At 42.7% G+C, this 19747-nt stretch overlaps 1 protein-coding gene across 3 annotated transcripts in view; it reads left to right on the top strand.

Annotated features, from left to right (window-relative positions):
• KAT7 (lysine acetyltransferase 7) overlaps positions 1-18475 on the top strand; it is a 33705-nt gene extending 15230 nt beyond the window's left edge. For 2 of the 3 annotated variants that reach the window (XM_032616846.1, XM_032616845.1), the window contains 9 exons: positions 1013-1111; positions 3784-3894; positions 5492-5683; positions 8118-8207; positions 8503-8643; positions 9743-9836; positions 11664-11810; positions 12871-12977; positions 13605-18474. In XM_032616846.1, coding sequence (XP_032472737.1) covers positions 1013-1111; positions 3784-3894; positions 5492-5683; positions 8118-8207; positions 8503-8643; positions 9743-9836; positions 11664-11810; positions 12871-12977; positions 13605-13706 — 1083 coding nt within the window. In that variant the 3' untranslated portion in view covers positions 13707-18474. Of the gene's footprint in view, positions 1-1012; positions 1112-3783; positions 3895-5491; positions 5684-8117; positions 8208-8502; positions 8644-9742; positions 9837-11663; positions 11811-12870; positions 12978-13604 lie in introns of all 3 variants that reach the window. The other variant, XM_032616847.1, reaches the window with a different exon arrangement.
• The last annotated feature ends 1272 nt before the right edge of the window (positions 18476-19747 follow it).

Below are 19747 nucleotides of genomic sequence, written 5' to 3'. Positions count from 1 at the left end.
GTTGTTTATGTCAGTTTTCTTCTACTTTTCTTTTCTGTTGGATTCCAAGATGGTGCTTCGCTCTAATCTTTCTGCCTCTCTGAACATTCATGCCCATTGATTACATTTAATTCCTTGTTCCCCCTGAATGCCTTTGGTCTTTCTCTTGCTGTTTTTCTCCCTAGAACTCTATACTTATACCAAGAATAGATTGTGTTTCTCCTTCAAGGCCTTGTGCAACTCTTAGCTGTTGTAGGAATTCTTCCCAAATCTTCTACCATTAATGAATTTCTTCCTCATGTATTCCTATTTGCAATGTTCTCAGATTGTAAGTTTAGCCTTTGGCACATATTATATACACATAGCTCATGATATGGATGTCTGTTTCTGTGGTTAGATTATAAGTGGATAGCAGAGGAGGCACGGTGATGAGGGAGAAGTTTGACTTTGGAGCCAAACAGATCTGGATTTGAATACGGCGATTCTGTTACTCTAGCTGTGTGGTCTTGGGCAGGTCAGCTAACCTCCCTAAACTTTATTTCCTTGAATAATACCTACCTGGCAGTGTAGTCAGCTAAATTATGCATGTAAAGTACCTGTTCCCAGTGCTTGGCAGGTAAAAGCACTCTACACTTGTCTTCATTGTCTATCTTGGGTTCTAAATCAGTTTTTAAATTTTTATTCATTTTCGTATCAGTACTTGGAAAACTGTAAGCATTCAGTAAATGCCTATTGAATTGAAATGATCTTTTATTCCCGTTGCTTCCATCCTTAGTTTATATTCTGTTTGGATCAATATTAAAGTATTATACATTTCCTGAGCTCGTATTAACTGACAGGGTAGTGTTCTAGGTGATGAGGGAACCCCATTTAGAGTTTTAAAATTACCGCATTATTCACAGGGCGCCCGTAATGCATCTGGCGTCCCACCCCCGCACCCCCACCCCTTCTTTGGTGTATGTTACTTTCATTTAGAAACTTAATTACATAATGAGTTTTCTAGCTAACTTCTCAATTTTCTCCTTCTTTTTAGGCACCAACAGAGAGGCAGTTGCGATATAAGGAAAAGGTTGCTGAACTCAGGAAGAAAAGAAATTCTGGGCTGAGCAAAGAACAGAAAGAGAAATATATGGTGAGAAAAAGTTAAATATTTAATTACCATGGACTCTTGCTATCACATTTGATTCCTTTTGGTTACTAAGATTATGCTTTTCACATTTGCCATTTGGTATGCTCTGTAAGTAACAGGACTCTGGCAGTCAGAGTTCACTCTATATAATTCCCCAATAAGAATGGAACTGGGAGTCCTCGAAAAACAAAATACTGTTAGAATTTAGATGAAAAAAAATTGAATCCTTTAGTTTGTAAACCTCACTTTAGGTTTAAAGGGTTAAATTTACCCACTCGAACAAATACCATGATGTTGGAGATGTCTGTGTAAGGAAGAGTATTCAAGCTAAGCAGTAGTGCATTTCCTTTAATGGAAGAATAAAATACCTACATGATAAAAGGTATTCATTGGGTGATACATTGTATAATAGGTCTTTTTGTAGTGTTTTAATTTATTTTTCTAGTTTTAAAAGTAGTGCACGTTTGTAATAAAAAATAAAGAAAGAAATATAGAAAAAAATATAGAAAAATTAAGGAAAGTATTCAGAAATAAAACACTAATCCTACTACCTAAAAATAAGCTAGCATTTTGAGATAAAACTTTCTAGCTTTTTACAACGCCTTATTTACATAGTTTGGATATTATAAGTACAGCTTTTAATTCTGTGTTTTCATTTACTTATCTTAAGCTGATTTCCCCGTTTTATTAAAAATTCTTCCAAAATTTTTTTGCACAAAATATTAATTTTTAAGTAAAGATTTATTATAAATATCTTCATAGCATTTACTTTGAAAATACCAACAATAGAAAAGAAAAATTAAAAAAAAAATCACCCTCCCAGATATAAACCACTGTTAATGTTTTGGCATCTTCTTCTGATGTGTATTTTTATTTTTTCATGGAGTTGGACTCTTTGTTTACTTAGTCATTAGAATAGATTATTAAAAGTATGGTTTGTGAATACTTAGCATGGCTTCATTAAGACAGAAATATGCCCAACTATGTATTTGCTTTTGTAGCAAATTTACTACCATTTACTACCATCTCCATTTACTCATAAGGGTATCATTTTTAAGACAGTGTGGTAGTCATCACTGTCTTAAAAATGATACCCTTACGAGTAAATGGAGATGGTCCAATTTGAGATGTGTGGAGGCTGTGGGGTGAGTTTGTAGCTAAACACCTGCTCCAGACTGTGCTGGGTTTGTAGAGAGGGGGAAGGCTCGAGAAATGTGCTGTGGGGGGGAAGTTGTATGCTTCCCCTCTGCCTTGTTCAGTGTTTTTATCTACAAGTTGGGTAGAGATGTAATAATACGTTAATACCATGTATTGAGTGCTTATGTGCTAGGTAGGCACTGTGGTTATGTTGCTCCCATAACCTTTGTTACAAAGATGGATGGTATTTCACCTGTTTTATAGATGGGAAACTGAGATTTAGAGAGGTAATTTTCCCAGAATCATACAGGTAGAGAGAGTGTCTGAAGTAAAACTTCCTGAAATTTACCTTACATTTGCTTTCCACTAGTTTGGGCTAGGTTATTTGGACTGAACCTTCCTGGTAAAAATGCTGGATAGGATTTTTTAAAGCTTTTTAAAAAAAAATTCATGAGACTAGAAGAAATAACTTATACTTAAAACCCAAGTATTAGATAACAGCCCAAATTAAAAAAGATATCCATCAGATGGGCCCAGACTAAGCGGAAGAAATTTTAATTTTAGATTAAGCGGAAGAAATTTTAATAGATGCTGGTGAGTGGTTTCTTCATATGATAATATATGAGCGAAGTCTACTGAGTTCTTCCTGGGATGAGCCATCTGCTCCTCTTAACAACCATTATCTTCTGTTCTCTGGGTAGGAGGTGGAGTCTAGGACGGAGTGGGAAGGGCTAGAATCAAAGGTTAAAAGCGAAGTTTCCCCTGTGGAATTTCTTTCTTGTGAAAGGAAATTTGTGTAGTGACTGCCATGGTAAGATTTGTTACTTATTTAAAACTGGATTATTTCTATGATTCTAATTTTCTATGTCTTTTCTGTCCCTTGTTCTTGCTTAATATTGAGTAAAACATTTCTCAGAGGCCAGCCTTTTTTCCAGTGCACTTGGGCTGGAGTTCTAAAGTAGGAGCATTACGGTACCTTTGGTGGATCGTGCAGTGGTGGGTGCCGCAGCAGTTCAAGTGAAAGAGTTTACAAAAGACTGCTTAGTTCAACTGCCCCTTCCTACCTGCAGATTTTATTCAGTCTAAAATCTTAGACTCGAAAGCATAGAGATTCTAGTTTTTATTTGGTTTTGTTTTTAAATGGGGAGTATCCACCAAGGTTCCTTCCAGATTTTAGGATTCTAGGAACTAGTAGTGCCTTTGGGTTTGTTATATTTTATTTCTTTGTATTGTCACGTACATTTTCAGAGAAAGAAATGGAAGCATAGAGTTCCAAAGAATGAAACTCACTTTTGGAGAGATTATAAGAGCATTTCCTTTCCAGGTTCACTAGGGTGGGTAGTGGGTGTCTTCTGGAATTAACCTGTCTGATAGTTTATTTTGTACTCAATCCCTAGTGCCTAGTATAATGCCTAGCAAATAGTAGGCACTAAATAAATAGCTTATGGTTGTTCTTGGCCCCCTGGTTGGCATCCATTGAAATGCAATAGATTAAGTTCTTAGAAGCAGAGAGTATCACGCTCTGGTTATTTTCCTAGGAACACAGGCAGACCTATGGGAACACTCGGGAACCTCTTTTGGAAAACCTGACTAGCGAGTATGACTTGGATCTTTTCCGAAGAGCACAAGCCCGGGCTTCAGAGGATCTGGTGAGTAGTAAAACCTCCAAGCTGAGGACCACTTGTGAGGGGCACTTGGAACTGCCAAGAAAAATGATTAGCAGTCAGTTTGATGGGGATTAAATATACCTTGCTGGTTGACTCTTTCCCCTTCCCCCAGCCATCCTTATTTGAGACTTACTTCCTTCCCATTCATATTTAAAATTAATTACCCCTCCTCCTTTCCCTCGTCCCTTAAAGTTTTTCCTCCCCACCTCAACTCCTGGAAGGACCTGTTTTGTGGCGGTGGTTAGCTGGGTAAAACAACAGGTATCCCTTTGTGTCAGGTGGGTCATTTGCAATTCCGAGAACCTCTAGACTGGGAGATAACCCCTCTCTGTTGTCCTCTTAACCTAAACAGGAACTCCTCTTTGCAGGGTTGCCTCAGCCCTTCATTACAGTTATAAAAGAATAAAGAGAACGGTGAAGAGGAATAATGGACACAGTTGTTGTCAGATATTTGAAAATTATTCTTTGACACAGCCTAGTTTCATGTATTAAGATGGTTTCCTCTTCTGATTTTTATTTATAGTTACCATTTAGTTTTGATTCCCTAGGCAGAATTTTCAACAGTTTTGCTTTAAGAAAATTGTGATTGAGGGGTCTTGCATGGTGGTCCAGTGGTTAAGACTCTGTGCTTCCACTGGAGGGGGCATGGGTTTGATCCCTGGTCTGGGAACTAAGATCCCGCATGATGCACGGTGCTGCCAAAAAAAAGAATTGTGATTGAGTTTACCTCGGATTTAATGAATTGAATGTCTTCAAGGAAATTTAGCTTGTAAAGTGAATTTCATCTTCCTCTTTAAAAAAATTATATTGAATACTTTATTTAAAAATTCTCGAAAAGACTTGTTGAAAGTTTTGTGGGAGGCAGGGTTTGATAGCTGCCCTTGGCTAGGCTGGGTTGCTGCTGTTGGTTTTCTCTCTCCTACCCTGGAACAGAGCATTTCCTAGGTCAGCTTTTCACAACTCTTTACCTGGTTATTCAAAATTATTTCTGTAGCAAACTCATAGCCGCTGAGTGGGCACAGGCATCCAAAAATACTTTCTAGCTTTAGGTTCCAGAATTAAAGCATCATCCCTCTTTCAAAAATATTTTTTAAAGGACCTAAGTTGAGAGGATGGCTGCCATGGCTGTATGTCATGAAGATCCTCGCAGCTTTATAAAAGCTGCAGATATGTAAAGCACATTCTAGAGAATCTTTAGTTGTAGAATGTTTCGTAAAGGTGTAGGGAGTATTTGTGATAGATTTGCCTTTTATCATTCAGTTTGGTTCTGGCTGGTAAAAATAAAATTTTACCAAGGACTTGTTCAGGAGATGAGGCCCAGAGTGTGGCAGGGAGCAGAGAAAAGCCACTATTGAGGTCTGTGCTCTGGGCAGTGCAGATAGTTACATTTTCTGTAAGCTTCCTAGTTCTGGTTATCTGTGCTCCTGTAGTTCTCTTCAGTGCAAGTTTCTCGTGAGATAGAAGCTAAATCTGATTTTTTTTTTTCTCATAGCCTAGCATGGTGGCGTGCACACAGCTTAACAACAACAGAAATGATCAATTCTAATCCTCCTTTGACTTAATTTCTTGTCTACAATAGGAGAAGTTAAGGCTGCAAGGCCAAATCACAGAGGGGAGCAACATGATTAAAACAATTGCTTTTGGTCGCTATGAGCTTGATACGTGGTACCATTCTCCCTATCCTGAGGAATATGCACGACTGGGACGTCTTTACATGTGTGAATTCTGTTTAAAATACATGAAGAGCCAAACAATACTCCGCCGACACATGGTAAGTTGTTTGGGGGTCCATGACCATGGTGGTGATAAGCTGTGGGATCTCTAGATTTAGACATCTATCTAAGCACCTCTAAGTGGTCCACAGAAATGGGACAAAGGCACAGGAAATTGAAAGCCACATTTCAGAGTCGGGATATACAGCCTGTGGCAAGCCTGGGTGGCCCTTAACCACATCCTGTCATACTCATCTCCCTGTCTTTTTTCTTGCTGCCTGCTCTTGTCTGTTTCTCCCTTGGGATGTGAATTACCTCTGCCCACAGTTTTTCTATGTCTCAACTAGATGAAAATAAATGGACTTCATCAGATAGACCTTCATTAGACAGAAATGGGACGTGACTCACCTTTTGTATCCCTAGCAGCTAGCATGGGCAGTTAATGCCCCATAAATGTGTGTTAAATGAACACTTGCTTAAGAAAGACAAATTACGAAATTAACGGAATGGGTCCTTAGGTCAGCCCCTCCCTTGAGTTGCTTAGTGTTTTCTGGTTTCTGAACGGTCTTATTCCTGTGAAAATAGGAATAAACACTTGAATCTGATTTTATTGTTGACAAATGTGCTCACTAGGTATTTTGCAGTTTTAAGCCATTTTTCTTTCCTTAGTTATGGAATGAAAAGGCTTGTCTTAAAGGGAGTTTCTGCCATGGAGCAGGGATGGGGAAGGGTCAGGGGTGGAGATTAGTCTGTCAGGTGGTGAAACCTATCTTTTTTTTTATTTCCATAGTCACAACATAATTGTGGCTCTAAGGCCTTTTAGGGTGTCTCTTTTCCCTTCCCCTTCCGTCTTTATTTCCCAGGATTTCCACATGCTGAGAATCTATAACCCAGACTTCCTATGATTTCTGTCATAAGACTCTTCTCCCCAGTTTGGTGATAACTGCTTTTTGGTGTTCCCAACTCTGGAGTACGTAGTGGCCCAGAACTGCCACTGCTAATTAAGCCCTCTAGACTCCAGCCCACTAGGCTCCCACTAGACTGGGTGGGGAAGGATGTGGGGAGGGGGGAGGGGGGAGGGGGAGGGAGGGCAGGTGGGTGATGAGTGAGGACTAGACTCCATGATTGAAGACCATGGAGATAACCTCATTTAGGGTTTGCTATGTGAAAGACTGGTATTTTTACTGATATGAACTGCTTACTATTTATGCCCTTTTTGTTTCTGTTTATTTAGTGGCACTAACCAATGAAGTAGCTAAAAGGCAAGAAATAGTAGTAGGGGGAGAAAACAAAGGGCCTAGATAAATCTGAGGATCAAGTAAACATTCTGAATATTTGAGGTTCTCTACTGTGTTATATGAGTTACAAAAATTGAATTTCATGAAATAAAAACCTATTTTAATTCACACCTCTGAAGATTCCTATTGCTTTAGGCATAATCACAGAAATGGGCTTTCTTTGGCCATTTGGCCAACAGTTTGGCTTCTGTTTCTGAACAGATAATTGTTGTTCATTTGCTTATTGTTGGGAAAAGCCAACATGAATAGAGAGGTGGAGATAGGAACAAACTACAGGTGGAGCTTTCTTGAAACAAGACCAGTTACTGCATATGTGGCCTTACATGTGACAAATTGGAGCATGATTCTTGAGTTGACCGAAAGAGTCACAATAAAATTTAATAAAAAAATATTCCATATAAATATGCCTTTTAAATGATATTTTAAAAAGTATTTTACATAAAACCTTTTAAAAATTCACCCATTTACAGCAGTGGCTTCCCGGCTGCATTAAATCTATTAGCAATTGAAGGTGAGGAAAGTAGTACTTTGTGCCCCCTTGTGGCCAAGTCAGTGTCCGTTGTCCTGTCTTCCTCCCTCCTCCGCTCCCCCTGCTTTCTGCTGCTCAACCAGGCTTCCTTGCCTTTTTTTTTTTTTTTTTTTTAAGCCACAGAAGGACATGCTCCTATTTCATTACAGTACAACAAATGGAACACTTGGAGAGGGGGGCATGGTTTTTATCACTGGGTCTGTTTTCTAATCTGAAAAAAAGAAGACCATAATGGTTTAGGTGGTAATGAGAAGTTTCTGGTAAAGGTGAGAGTACCTTTACCTAGCAACTCTCAGCTGCTGGAAATAAGCTGCTTAAGAATTTCCTGTTGGCACAAGGCATTTTATAAGAAGCTAGGGGTATTTTTTAAAATTTATCTTGCTTTTACGTGGTAGATGATTTTAATCTCCTGGGTTGGAACAGTGCCAGAATATAATCCAGAAAACCTGTTCCAAACTGCTATAAAAATACCATAAATATATTGCAGTGACTTTAGAAACCTTTATTCGTTTCACTAAAAAGAAAATCTGTTTTGCTGTATGTTCTCAGGTTTGTCCACCTGTCCATCTCAGCTAACTAAATTTGACCTGTGATTTCTTTTCCCTTTTGAGCAGCATTCTTACTGGGAAGGTTTGTTTCTCTGATGTGAATTCCATTCTCTTGCAGGCTAAGTGTGTGTGGAAACACCCACCCGGAGATGAGATATATCGCAAAGGTTCAATCTCTGTGTTTGAAGTGGATGGCAAGAAAAACAAGGTAAAAAGTGCGGACATCAGAAAAAAGGGTGAAAGTGTTGTACATTCACAGGTTTCAGAAATTTGTTTTATGTGCTGACATCAGAAAAAGGGGTGAAAGTGTTGTACATTCACAGGTTTCAGAAATTTGTTTTATCTCCATCTCACCTTGTAAAGAAGATAGAACTCTTCTATTGGCCAAAATACACAATTTCTGCTTCATTAACAATAATGGTATGATCTTTAAATTTTAGGCCTTTATCTGATAAGTATAAGAATCACTGGCCCACACATAAACGTTGTTTCTCTACTTCCAGATCTACTGCCAAAACCTGTGCCTGTTGGCCAAGCTTTTTCTGGACCACAAGACATTATATTATGATGTGGAACCCTTCCTGTTCTATGTTATGACAGAAGCAGACAACACTGGTTGTCACCTGATTGGATATTTTTCCAAGGTCAGCAGGATCTGGAGATTAAGAAGCTGATGACCAGAGCAGGGTGATTGATGTTGGCATATGGTGACTCAGATCACTGATGGAAAGAGGCAGTTCCCTGGGCAATGATGACAGCCCTTCTCTTAAAGGGTGGTGGGGGGTGGGGTAGAAATCCACATATCAAAGATTATTTAATGAAAATGTACAATTCTTTATTAAAAGCTTCTGATTCATTCATTTCTGGACTTGTGGATTGAAGCTGCCCATTAATTAATGGCCAGGGCCCTGCCTACTAACCCACAAGCCCACATCTTGTAGTCAAGTCAACCAGCTGTCCTGGCTTTGCTCTTCTCTGTGTTATTAGCTTCAAACCAGGAATATGTTCCTTTTGCCTGGTTTTCTAGCTGGGCTCCTTCAGTTGATAACGCCACTGTGCCTTTAAAGACTCAAGGCCAGATTTTGCTTATGACTTTTTAATGTAACAACTTTATTGAAATGTAATTCCCCTACCGTACAGTTCACTCCTTTAAAGTGTATGGTGCAGTGGTTTCTGGTATGGTCACGGAGCTGTGCAACCGCCTGGCAGTCACCACAAGCAGTTTTTGTTACCCCAGTACGAAACCCCATACCCATAAGTAGTCACTCCTCATTTCCGCTCATTCCCTCCCAGCCCCACTGTCTCTATAAGTTTGCCTGTTCTGGACATTTCACATAAATGGAATCGTGCAGTATGTGATTTAATTGTGTTTTGACCCCCTTCCAGAATGGGGACTTACTGTTTGGATTCCCTCCCTTCTCCAGTAGGCAACACTCTTTTGAAATACTGCTTTTAAAGAGGGCTGCTCTAGACTGACTCAGCGTTCTAAACCTCCTTGCCTTGCTCTGTGCCTGTAAGGAACCCAGAGTCAGCCCCCTTAAGATGAGACTGGAAATCTTAGAGCTAGGGAAACCCTGGGATCATCATAAAGGGTGTGGATGTACCAGCTGTGAGCCTGACAGCCACCCCTCAGGACTAGCTAGCATATATTTTGCAGGCAACCTTGTTTTGTATCTGTGGGACTGCTGATACCTTTGGTTCCAAATTCTCATGACCCACTCATCTGTTTGCTCTTGATTTTAGGAAAAGAATTCATTCCTCAACTACAATGTGTCCTGTATCCTTACCATGCCTCAGTACATGAGACAGGGCTATGGCAAGATGCTCATTGATTTCAGTAAGTGAGACAGGAAAGTCGTAAGTTCCACAAGCAGGGACCATGTGAATATTGTTGTTTGTCTTTTTGTCCTGTGATCTGTCTGTACAGTTCCTGGCATGTAGTGGAATTACACTGGCATTAAGTGAATGAGTAAGTGGAAGAAATCTGAACATTGTCAGTTGGCCTGATACACATTGAACACTCAAATGAATACAGGACCCTGAGTTGGTACCTAACGGTGGGAGATATAGAGGATAGTAAAGTAAGCTCTTTAGGATTACCCCAGTTTGAGACTTACCGACAGCACATACCTGCATAAGGCTTCAAATTTGTTCTTGGGTGTTAGGATTTTTTTTTTTTTTTTTTTTTTTTTTTTTTGGGTGTTAGGAATTTTAGTTTTGTAAGCTTTTGTCTAGAGGCAGTCGTCTTATTAATCATGGATTCTGTATTTGGGAATTTGCCTACTCATTAAAATTTATTCATAAGCCCAAAATCAACCAACATGCCCATGGCAGCAAAAAAAAAAAAAAGTCACCATGCATTCCCAGATGAAGTTAAACAAGGTGCCTTGTTTCGGCTCTCTGTGTTTAAGCCAGTGTCCTTTTCATGGTCTATTAGTGCCATGTCATTCCTATTTTTGTGCCTTTTTAAAAATCTTTATTTATGTGGCTGCGCCAGGTCTTAGTTGTGCAGGATCTTCATTGCCTCGTGCGAGATCTTCGTTGTGGCGTGCGGACCTTTAGTTGCAGCATGCATGCGGAATCTAGTTCCCTGACCAGGAATCAAACCTGGGCCCCCTGCATTGGGAACGTGGAGTCTTAACCGCTGGACCACCAGGGAAGTCCCCATATTTTTGTGCTTTTTGTTATTGATTTTCTTTTCTTTTTTTTTTTGGCTGCGCCACACAGCTTATGGGATGTTAGTTCCCCGACAAGGGATTGAACCTGGGCCCTTGGCAGTGAAAGCGTGGGGTCCCAACTACTGGACTGCCAGGGAATTCACTGTTGCTGATTTTAAATGGTCCCTAAGTGTAATGCTGAAGTACTGTCTGGGAAGGCTGTGATGTGCCTTACAGAGAAAGTGTGTTTTATAGATAGGTTTTATTCACGCATACATTATTGTGCTGTTGGCTGTTAGTTCACTGTTAATGAATCAATGATATGTATTAAATAGGTGTTTTTAAACAGAAGCACATAAAACGAGGTTATGTATTGATTGGTTGATAAAAATGTGACCAGCAGCCTACAGGAACCTAACCCTGTATCTCCCCTAAGAGCAGTGGTTTAATATTCGCTAATTCAGTGTTCACTGTGACTTTGTAGAATATAACTACTGTAAATAATGAGATTCAATCGTGTTTATTCGATATTCACTGTAACATGACATATTTTAGTCAAATTAGAATTCTTAGAAACAGCTTTGTGATCCTTTTTTTTTTTTTGCGGTACGTGGTCCTCTCACTGTTGTGGCCTCTCCCGTTGCGGAGCACAGGCTCTGGACGCACAGGCTCAGCGGCCATGGCTCACGGGCCCAGCCGCTCCGTGGCATGTGGAATCTTCCCGGACCGGGGCACAAACCCGTGTCCCCTGCATCGGCAGGTGGACTCTCAACCACTGCGCCACCAGGGAAGCCCCCCCCCCTTTTTTTTTTTTAAGCCATCTGGTAAGAGATGAATCAGGAAATGGCATAATCCACTAAGGGTTGAGGGGATTGTGTATCTTTGAATAGGTAACACCTGTTTTATAATTGATATTGCAAAGCAGACTCTGCTCCTTAAATCTTTTTCCTTGTTGGTACATTGTTCTTACTAGGATGAGATACAGTGTCTGTATTGTTCCCTGGCAGGTTATTTGCTTTCCAAAGTGGAAGAAAAAGTTGGCTCCCCAGAGCGTCCACTCTCAGATCTGGGGCTCATAAGCTACCGCAGTTACTGGAAAGAAGTGCTTCTTCGTTACCTGCATAATTTCCAAGGCAAAGAGATTTCTATCAAAGGTTGGTTTTTGACTCTTAGAAAATGGTTGTTACTCAAGATGTTAGTTCCACTGAATATTCTGACTTTTCTATTTGGCCCTGTTCATGCTTTGTAACCTGCAAAGAAAATAACCCCATTCCGTATTTCATCTGAATATGAGAGCAGAAGGCCCACTAATGTGGACCACTCACTAAAGGTACCTAAGGATTCCAGAGTGTTTGGCCCTTGGGACTGATTATATGGTTTGGTTTCTTGGGACTGGTTATATGATTTGGTTTCTTACAGAGAAAATGTGGTGGGGTTTTTTGTTTTTTTAATTTTTTTTTTTTGAGTTTTGAACTTTATTTATTTACTTATTTTTGGCTGTGTTGGGTCTTCGTTGCTGCACACAGGCTCCCTCTAGTTGAGGTGAGCGGGGGCTTACTCTTCATTGTGGTGCGCGGCCTCTAATTGCAGTGGCTTCTCCCGTTGCGGAGCACAGCACGGGCTTCAGTAGTTGTGGCTCGCGGGCCCCAGAGTGTAGGCTCAGTAGTTGTGGCACACGGGCTTAGTTGCTCTGCCGCATGTGGGATCTTCCCGGACCAGGGCTCGAACCCGTGTCCCCTGCCTTGGCAGGATGATTCCTAACCACTGCCCCACCAGGGAAGTCTGAAGATGTGTTTTATAGATAGGTTTTATTCAGACATTCGTTATTGCGTCTCAAATCTCAGGTTGCTGACACTTTAATTCTCCACAAAAGTCAAGAAAGAAGAAAAACTTCAAGTCTTTTGGCACACACAGGAACTTCTAACATCCCTGAGTATTTGTGAGGATGGGAGAATTTAGTTTGGTCTGTCTTTGACCTTGATTTCTATAGGGGCCAAGTGGTTTCCTGCTGTAATATCCATCTTCTGTAGTTATTTTAACTGGTCAAATGAATGCTTCGTAAATTTCTTCTGAACAGCTTGGGTCAAGTAGTGAAGATTCCAAACATTTGGAGTCTGCATCTAGATTTCCTCCAAGGCAAAGGGGGCCTTGGTGGGGCAGGGCGGGGGTGGTGTCTACATTTTGGCCAAGTTCTCAGTAGCTCTTCTGTTTCAGAAATTAGCCAGGAGACAGCTGTGAATCCTGTGGACATTGTCAGCACTCTGCAAGCCCTTCAGATGCTCAAATATTGGAAAGGAAAACACCTAGTTTTGAAGAGACAGGTAAAGTTATTCTCAGCCTCTTGCTCATTGCTTAATGTCCCTTGAGGCCTAGCAGAGCAAAGTGGGGCCCTCACACCTTACAGGTAACCTTGCCTTAAAGGAGTCTGACTCTACGCATCCTTTACTTGGTCTCACCGTTAGGCTTATCTTAAGTTCCTGTCTCAGATTTGATGGCAGACGTGTAAGCAGCTCCAGTTAAGCAGCTTTACGTCGCACAGTCGTACTTCTATCCTTTGATGATTTTCTTAGATCGGATGAAGAGTGCCCATCTGTGGAGGAGAATCTTCATAAACTCCAGGGCCTGTGGAAGTGGTTTTAAATTCCTTTAACAAATGCCATCTCAACTCATGCCAATTTAAAAATTTTTTAAGTTGACTTATAATGTTTACTGATGGAATATGAATAATGATTTTCAGGTCTTACCGAAGGCATAGTAAGAAGAAATGGATTAGGTAGGAGAGCACTAGGTAAATCAAAAGATAATTTTTTTTTATATACCTGTCTCACACCTTAGTACATTATTAAATCTTTGGCCATTTCTTCTTTGCTAATAATCATTTTGGAATCCACTTACAAACATGTTTTAGTTGAACGTATATAATAATTTTTCCCATTGTTCTCTCTCAGGACCTGATTGATGAGTGGATAGCCAAAGAGGCCAAAAGATCCAACTCCAATAAAACCATGGATCCAAGCTGTTTAAAATGGACCCCTCCCAAGGGCACTTAAAGTGACCGGTTACTCCGAGCCAGCGAACCCCAGCAGTAGGAATCCGTACCCTAGGGATCTGTCTGTCATTTCTGTTGCTCTTGTGATTGGCAAGTACGGTATCCTTTGGGAAGGCCATCCCCCTCAGGACTGTCCTGGCTCCGACCTTCGTGTACACTGCAGACGCTGGTTCTGAGGAACTGTTGTTTCGGCCTCAGTGAGGTTGCCTGGATGGGATCTGTATTAGACTTGAGTGCAGATCCCTCGTAGCACTGACCCAAGGTGTTCTGTTTTGGTACTGTACCTGTCCAGTCACTGGTTCTCTCCTCTGGCCCCATGAGGTTGTGTCGTGTCTTCTAAACTTTGTAATAGTGCTTCTTCTTGCCGCCCAGTCACCAGACCACCAACTACGGTTACTGCCACCAGGACATTCCCAGTTACTCCTTACCTGTGTTCTTGGAGGGGCAGGGAAGAGGTAACACTTCTGAGTGTGTGTGTGTGCTGGGAGGGGTCCCTTCCCTTTGGATTTCATCTCACTTTAAGTTTTTTCCTCCATTTTTACTGAAAGACCTGTTTTTGATCAGTATCAGGCTGACAAGAGCCAAATACTTTTTTTTTTTTTTTTTTTTGCGGTACGCGGGCCTCTCACTGTTGTGGCCTCTCCCGTTGCGGAGCACAAGCTCCAGAGGCGCAGGCTTAGCAGCCATGGCTCACGGGCCTAGCGCTCCGCCACATGTGGGATCTTCCCGGACCGGGGCACGAACCCGCGTCCCCTGCATCGGCGGGCGGACTCTCAACCACTGCGCCACCAGGGAAGCCCCGAGCCAAATACTTTTGAAGACTCGCAGGGATTAGTCTTGGTTACAGCACATTATCTGAGTGAGATGGAGAAAAGAATGGAGAAGTGGTGATTCTGTATTTGGATTTGAGTTTACCTGTGGGCAGTGGGCAACGTCTTGGTGGAAGGGAATGGAATACTACTTTTTGCCTCACCAGAAAGTGCCCAGTGGTAAATGTTTTCTTCTCTTTACTCCCTGCCCGTCTTTATGTTTGCAGGTGCCAAAATACTTTCCAGTTCTCCCTTTCATGCTGCATGTTAACTGGTTAATTATACTGCAGAAACCTTTTCACCAGTACCAGTCTGATATAGCGTACCTGTACTTCCACATAAGTTACACTGCTTTTGTCTGAACATCCTTGGAGAAGTGATTGAAAATGACTTCCGTGTCTCAGCCCATGACTCAGCAAGGCAGAATGGCCACCCCTGCCAAGGTCTGCTTCCCTTTTCAACAGTGCCTCACCCTCCCTCTAAGACTGAAGTGCTTATGCCCTTCCAAGAACTCCTCCTCCATTTCCTTTTTGGGATTTACCACCATCCCCCCATTCTCTGGTCTCCTATTTTTGGTGTTGTTTAAGTGAAGGAAGAGATGCTCCCTCTAATTTCTCTCTAGCCCATTATAACCTGCTATCTTGGGGCAGCTTTTGATGTATGACATGTCACCCTTTCCAACTTGGTCTCTACAACACCGCTGTCTTCATGTGGAGCCCTCACCACAATCCCAACTCTGGTCGTTTGTGCCTTTCTCTTGTCGTCTTTGTACGCGGCTTATACTCACTGTGGGTTGGGGGGGAGCTAATTTTAAGCATGTTCAGTGGCAGCTCCCTGCCAGTGTCAGTGTCACTGTTAAAATTCATCCAAAAGCAACTTCACTGGGGCTTTTCTTAAGGGGTAAAGGCCTTTTACAGAAGCTAACCCTTCCCCACACGTGGTAGAATGTGCTGTTCTATATCTACTCCTCAATAAAGCATGTTCTCTGCTCAAGTCTGTTTCACCTAGGAGATCTCATTTGAGTAGAAAATGGTGCCACTGACCTGCTGCTAACAGGTAATGCGCTTGGGATTTATTTTCCTAGCAGTAAACTGACTGTTGAGGGACATGGTTTGTGGCTGGGGAAGGTTGTTTCTTCCTCTGTGATGCAGGGTATCTATGGAGGGAGTGCTTACTCTGAGCTTGTTTAGTTGATAGTGACTCTCCCTGCCACACTCTGGTTCCAGATAATAGGCATGCATAGCAATAAGTAATCTGTATTATCCATTCTTCCATTAAGTTCATTAAGTTCAAGGACAGAAAACCCAGCAGGAAGTTAGGATATGTGGGGTACAATCGATAGCTGTGGGAGGTGGGAAAAGGTGGGTCCCTTCTTGTCTCCAGGCTTATTTGCCAGTAGTGAGCAGTGCCACCTCTAATCATTGTCTGTCTCAGGTTGAGATGATTTCTGAAAGTAGCTGCATTTTCCTGTAGCATTTACCTAGAGCAGGAAAAGGGTGGCCGGGCACTTCGCTATATGGTGGAGAGGAGGAGGGTGGAAATTGTATTTGCTGGGGTGATTTTGCCCACTGTGGCCAGCATGGTGAGAACCTCTCCTGGCAGACAAACTAAGCGTCCTCCTTGGTAAGGTTAGAGTCCAGTGTGTCACTTGACTGGGGGTGGGAGATGGGATGGAGAGAAGCTCAAGCTTATAAAAAGACCCTTCTTACACATCTTAGAAAGATGTGTGCCCAGATCTCCCTGTTATAGGTATTCACATCAAAGGGAAATTCTCTCTCTCACATTTTGAAAAAATTTAGGTAGTTAATATGGACCACGAGAGTGGATGCTGAGAGGTCAAGGCACTTGAAGTTTTGTGCACAGTGCGGTCCCAAGCCTGCACTGATTGCCGCCCCCTTTTCCTCACCTAGAAATCAAAGGAAGATTTCTCTGGTTTAAATCCTTACAGGTATGGGAACAGACAGTTCAGGTCCTTGGCTGCTTTGAGTCAGCCTGTCCCCGCTGACTCCTTTTTACCTGCACAAAAGAAGCTCAGCTGCTTAGGCCCCTTCATTAGAAGAGCAAAAGTCTGGAGTCATTCCTGGATCTAGCTCCTGAAACTCTCTAAGTGGAAGCACCTACTCTATTTCTGGAGGGAGGAAGAGCCCTAGCGCGAGCTGGTTGCTTCCTGTCTGCTCGGCACTCTGCTGGGTACCTTCACACTGCCTTGTTTGACCCTCACGTTAGCTCAGCGCAATGGAAATTCACACCGCTTTTGCAGAAGGAAACCTAGAGCACAGGGTGACGCAGGAAGCGTCAAAGACAAATATTTTGGTCTGTCCAGCTTGAGAACCTATATCATTTGCTTTCTTGGCTTTTTTGATTCCTTAATGATTTATCATCTCCCTTCTAGTTAGATTTCCTTGCTTCAACTGTAGACCCCCATGCTTCTAGTGGCTTCCGCTGCCAGAAGGATGACAACACTGGTGAAAACTTTAAGATGAAAGAATTGATTTTAGTTGCTCCTATAGGCAGCATTTGGAGGCCAGAGACCTAAGCCAGGAAACAAAGATGTGCTTCATTCTGGCTCTGCTTCCGATTTAGGAATAAACTGTTTAGCAAGCACTGTCTGTCCCTTTACTTACATGGTTTCCTTCAGTCCTTACAACGCCACCGCTGTAAGGTGAGTATTGTAGCCCTTTTCCACATGAGAAAATTTGAGGCTCAGAGGTCTTGCTGCTGGGTTATAGAAACAGAATGAGAGCCTCGCTCCTCTGATTCCAAATCCCGTGCTTCTGACAGCACTACTGTGAGTCATCTGATGCCTCTGTGCCCGCTTTCCCATTTCTCACAGGGGGAACAGTGAGTCATAGTAAGTAACTTTTAGGAATATGGTGTGCCCTCTATAGGGAAGATGATGCTTTTGACATGTCCTCAGCTTTGGTTTGTCCCTGTGGTTCTGGGCAGGTTGCCTCGCTGGGGTTAGGAATGGCCTCTAATGGAGTTCATGGGAAGCCAGTATAGAAAAGTACCACAGCTTGCTTATAGCACACATTCCTTCTGGAATATGAAACCAGTGAAAAGCAGCTTTTTGAATGTCTATTAGTAACTAGTCGTGAACATGGCTGCCTTTTCCTCTGAAGAGCAATTGATACGCCAAACATTGAAGAAGTGTAGTTTGTATGAAAAGTGCTAGGATCGAGCAGTGTGGCTCTCAGTGATCCTCACCCTTTTTACTTTCCTTCTGACCTTTTGAGAATCTAATCAAAGCATCGAGTCTTTTTTAAAAAATGTACATAAATGCAAATATGCACACATTTGTCTACAGTTCAGGAAATTGAGCCTTTGAAGTCCATTTCTGAACTGGGGTTAGTAAATAAGAAACCCTGGTTTGAGAAAGCTCCGGTGAAAAGGCAGGAACCCCACCTACCTGCCTTCACTCCCAGCCCATGACTAGTTTGTGTAAGATGACAGGTCCCGTTAAGTGAGGTACAGTGATGACAGGGAGGAGGCCTGGCTCACTGGCTCAACGTTCGGATCCTCACAGGTGTGCGTACATACACAGTGCTATACAGGGTTTTGCATGTTCAGAGAATAAGGTGAAAACTCTTGCTAAATATATATGATGTATGCTAGGAATTCTAGAAACTACTTTTTGCTATTCGTTGATATCATGGAATTGTAGAATTGGACCTCCTCTGGGTTTGCTCCAGCACTTTCTGCTATAAATTTGTATGACTGTCTCTTCCAGACTGTCTCCTGCTGATGGGGGCAGTTTAATTGCCCACATCCTTTGTGGTATCTTCAACAAAATGCCAATGAATGTCACTAAGAAGAAAAAAAAAAGGCTGCCCAGTGGCGAAAAATGCCCCTTGCTGGAATATCAGTTTGTCTCTTCCGTCTTGTGCAATACGTGTAGATGCAGGTCACGCTGCTACCATTCTGGGGTTTGGGAGTTTGTTTGTGCCCAAGAGTGGAGAAAATAACCTGTGCTGTTGCACAACTTTGGCTCCATTGCTCCTCCCAGATGTTCTATGTGAGATGTAAACACCTTTATCCTTGATAAGTCATGTCCATTCCAAGAAGTCGGTCTTTCTCAACTGCGTATTTGTTTCTGGAAACCACTCACCTTATGTTTAATCAGTTCCAAAGTTTTTAGGAACCTATACCCTTATCTCACAAAAAAGGTGCGGTAGATCACCTCCAGAGATGGCCACCAACAGTTTCTCCCGTCTCTGGATGTGTGTGCCGCTCCTTCCAGTAAGAGCTAATTTTCCTTTGGAGTGTGAGCTGGACTTTTTTTGGCGGGGGGTGCTGGACCCTGGGAGGCCTACAGTCAGGAGGCGGCTTGCACCGCCCCCTACTCCCACATTTCTCTCTGGGCACGGGTAAGGGGTGAGAATGAGGAAGAGAGACGCCTCACGATGAACAGTCAGTCTTGAGATGGAGACTTTCACTACAGGTCAAACAGAAGAATCTTAACTGGTTGTGCAGGCACCGTCTGGCCTCTCAGGGCCTCTGCTGTCACTAAAACCTTCCCTGGCACCCAGATGAAGGGCCTGGCCTCTCCACCAATGCCTTCTTCCCCTCCTTTTAAACAGCCTAACGACCCCACCCCCAAAGAATCAGGCGCCCCCCCAAGCCCCTAACCCATTTTCTTTTTGGAAAGAGGGACACAGAAGCTGAATGTTACGTAGCCCAGTGAATTAATGAATCGCCCTTTACCGCCGAACCCACACAACTCCCAGCTCAGTCCTTTGTTCACCTAGGTTTGGCCCCTAGGATTTCATTCTAGCTCTTTCTAAGCATCCTAGGGTCCTTTGTGTCCCGCCTGCCTATGAGCCACTGGGGCAGGACAATGGTCTCCCCGTCAGAAGGGGGGGTGGTGGCCGCTCCCTGAGGTGGGACCTGTTTCCTTCCTCTAGAGCTCTTCCCAGTGCTGGGAGCATGACTAGATGCCTGTGTCCCCAAAGCAGAGCAGTCAGTTGACGGGCCGCCTCATACACAAGAACTGATGAAGGACCTGGGACCCACTTCTGCCCCTTGAGGTTATGATGGTGGGTAGGGAGGGGGTGCCAGCTTTCAGGCAGGGGCTTGTCACCTTTACCTGTGTCCCAAGTCTGTTTTCCCACCTCGGGTGGGGAGCACAACTGTTCAGTATTTCCCTTAACAACCCTGCAAAAAGGTCTCCCAAATGCTGACATGCCAGGCCCCTGGGCAGGGTGCAGAGCCCAGGCCATCCCTGCCCTCTGCC

The sequence above is a fragment of the Phocoena sinus genome, chromosome 20 (assembly GCF_008692025.1).
Source record: "Phocoena sinus isolate mPhoSin1 chromosome 20, mPhoSin1.pri, whole genome shotgun sequence".
Classification (NCBI taxonomy): Eukaryota; Metazoa; Chordata; class Mammalia; order Artiodactyla; family Phocoenidae; genus Phocoena; species Phocoena sinus.
This window is presented reverse-complemented; position numbering and strand designations above follow the sequence as displayed.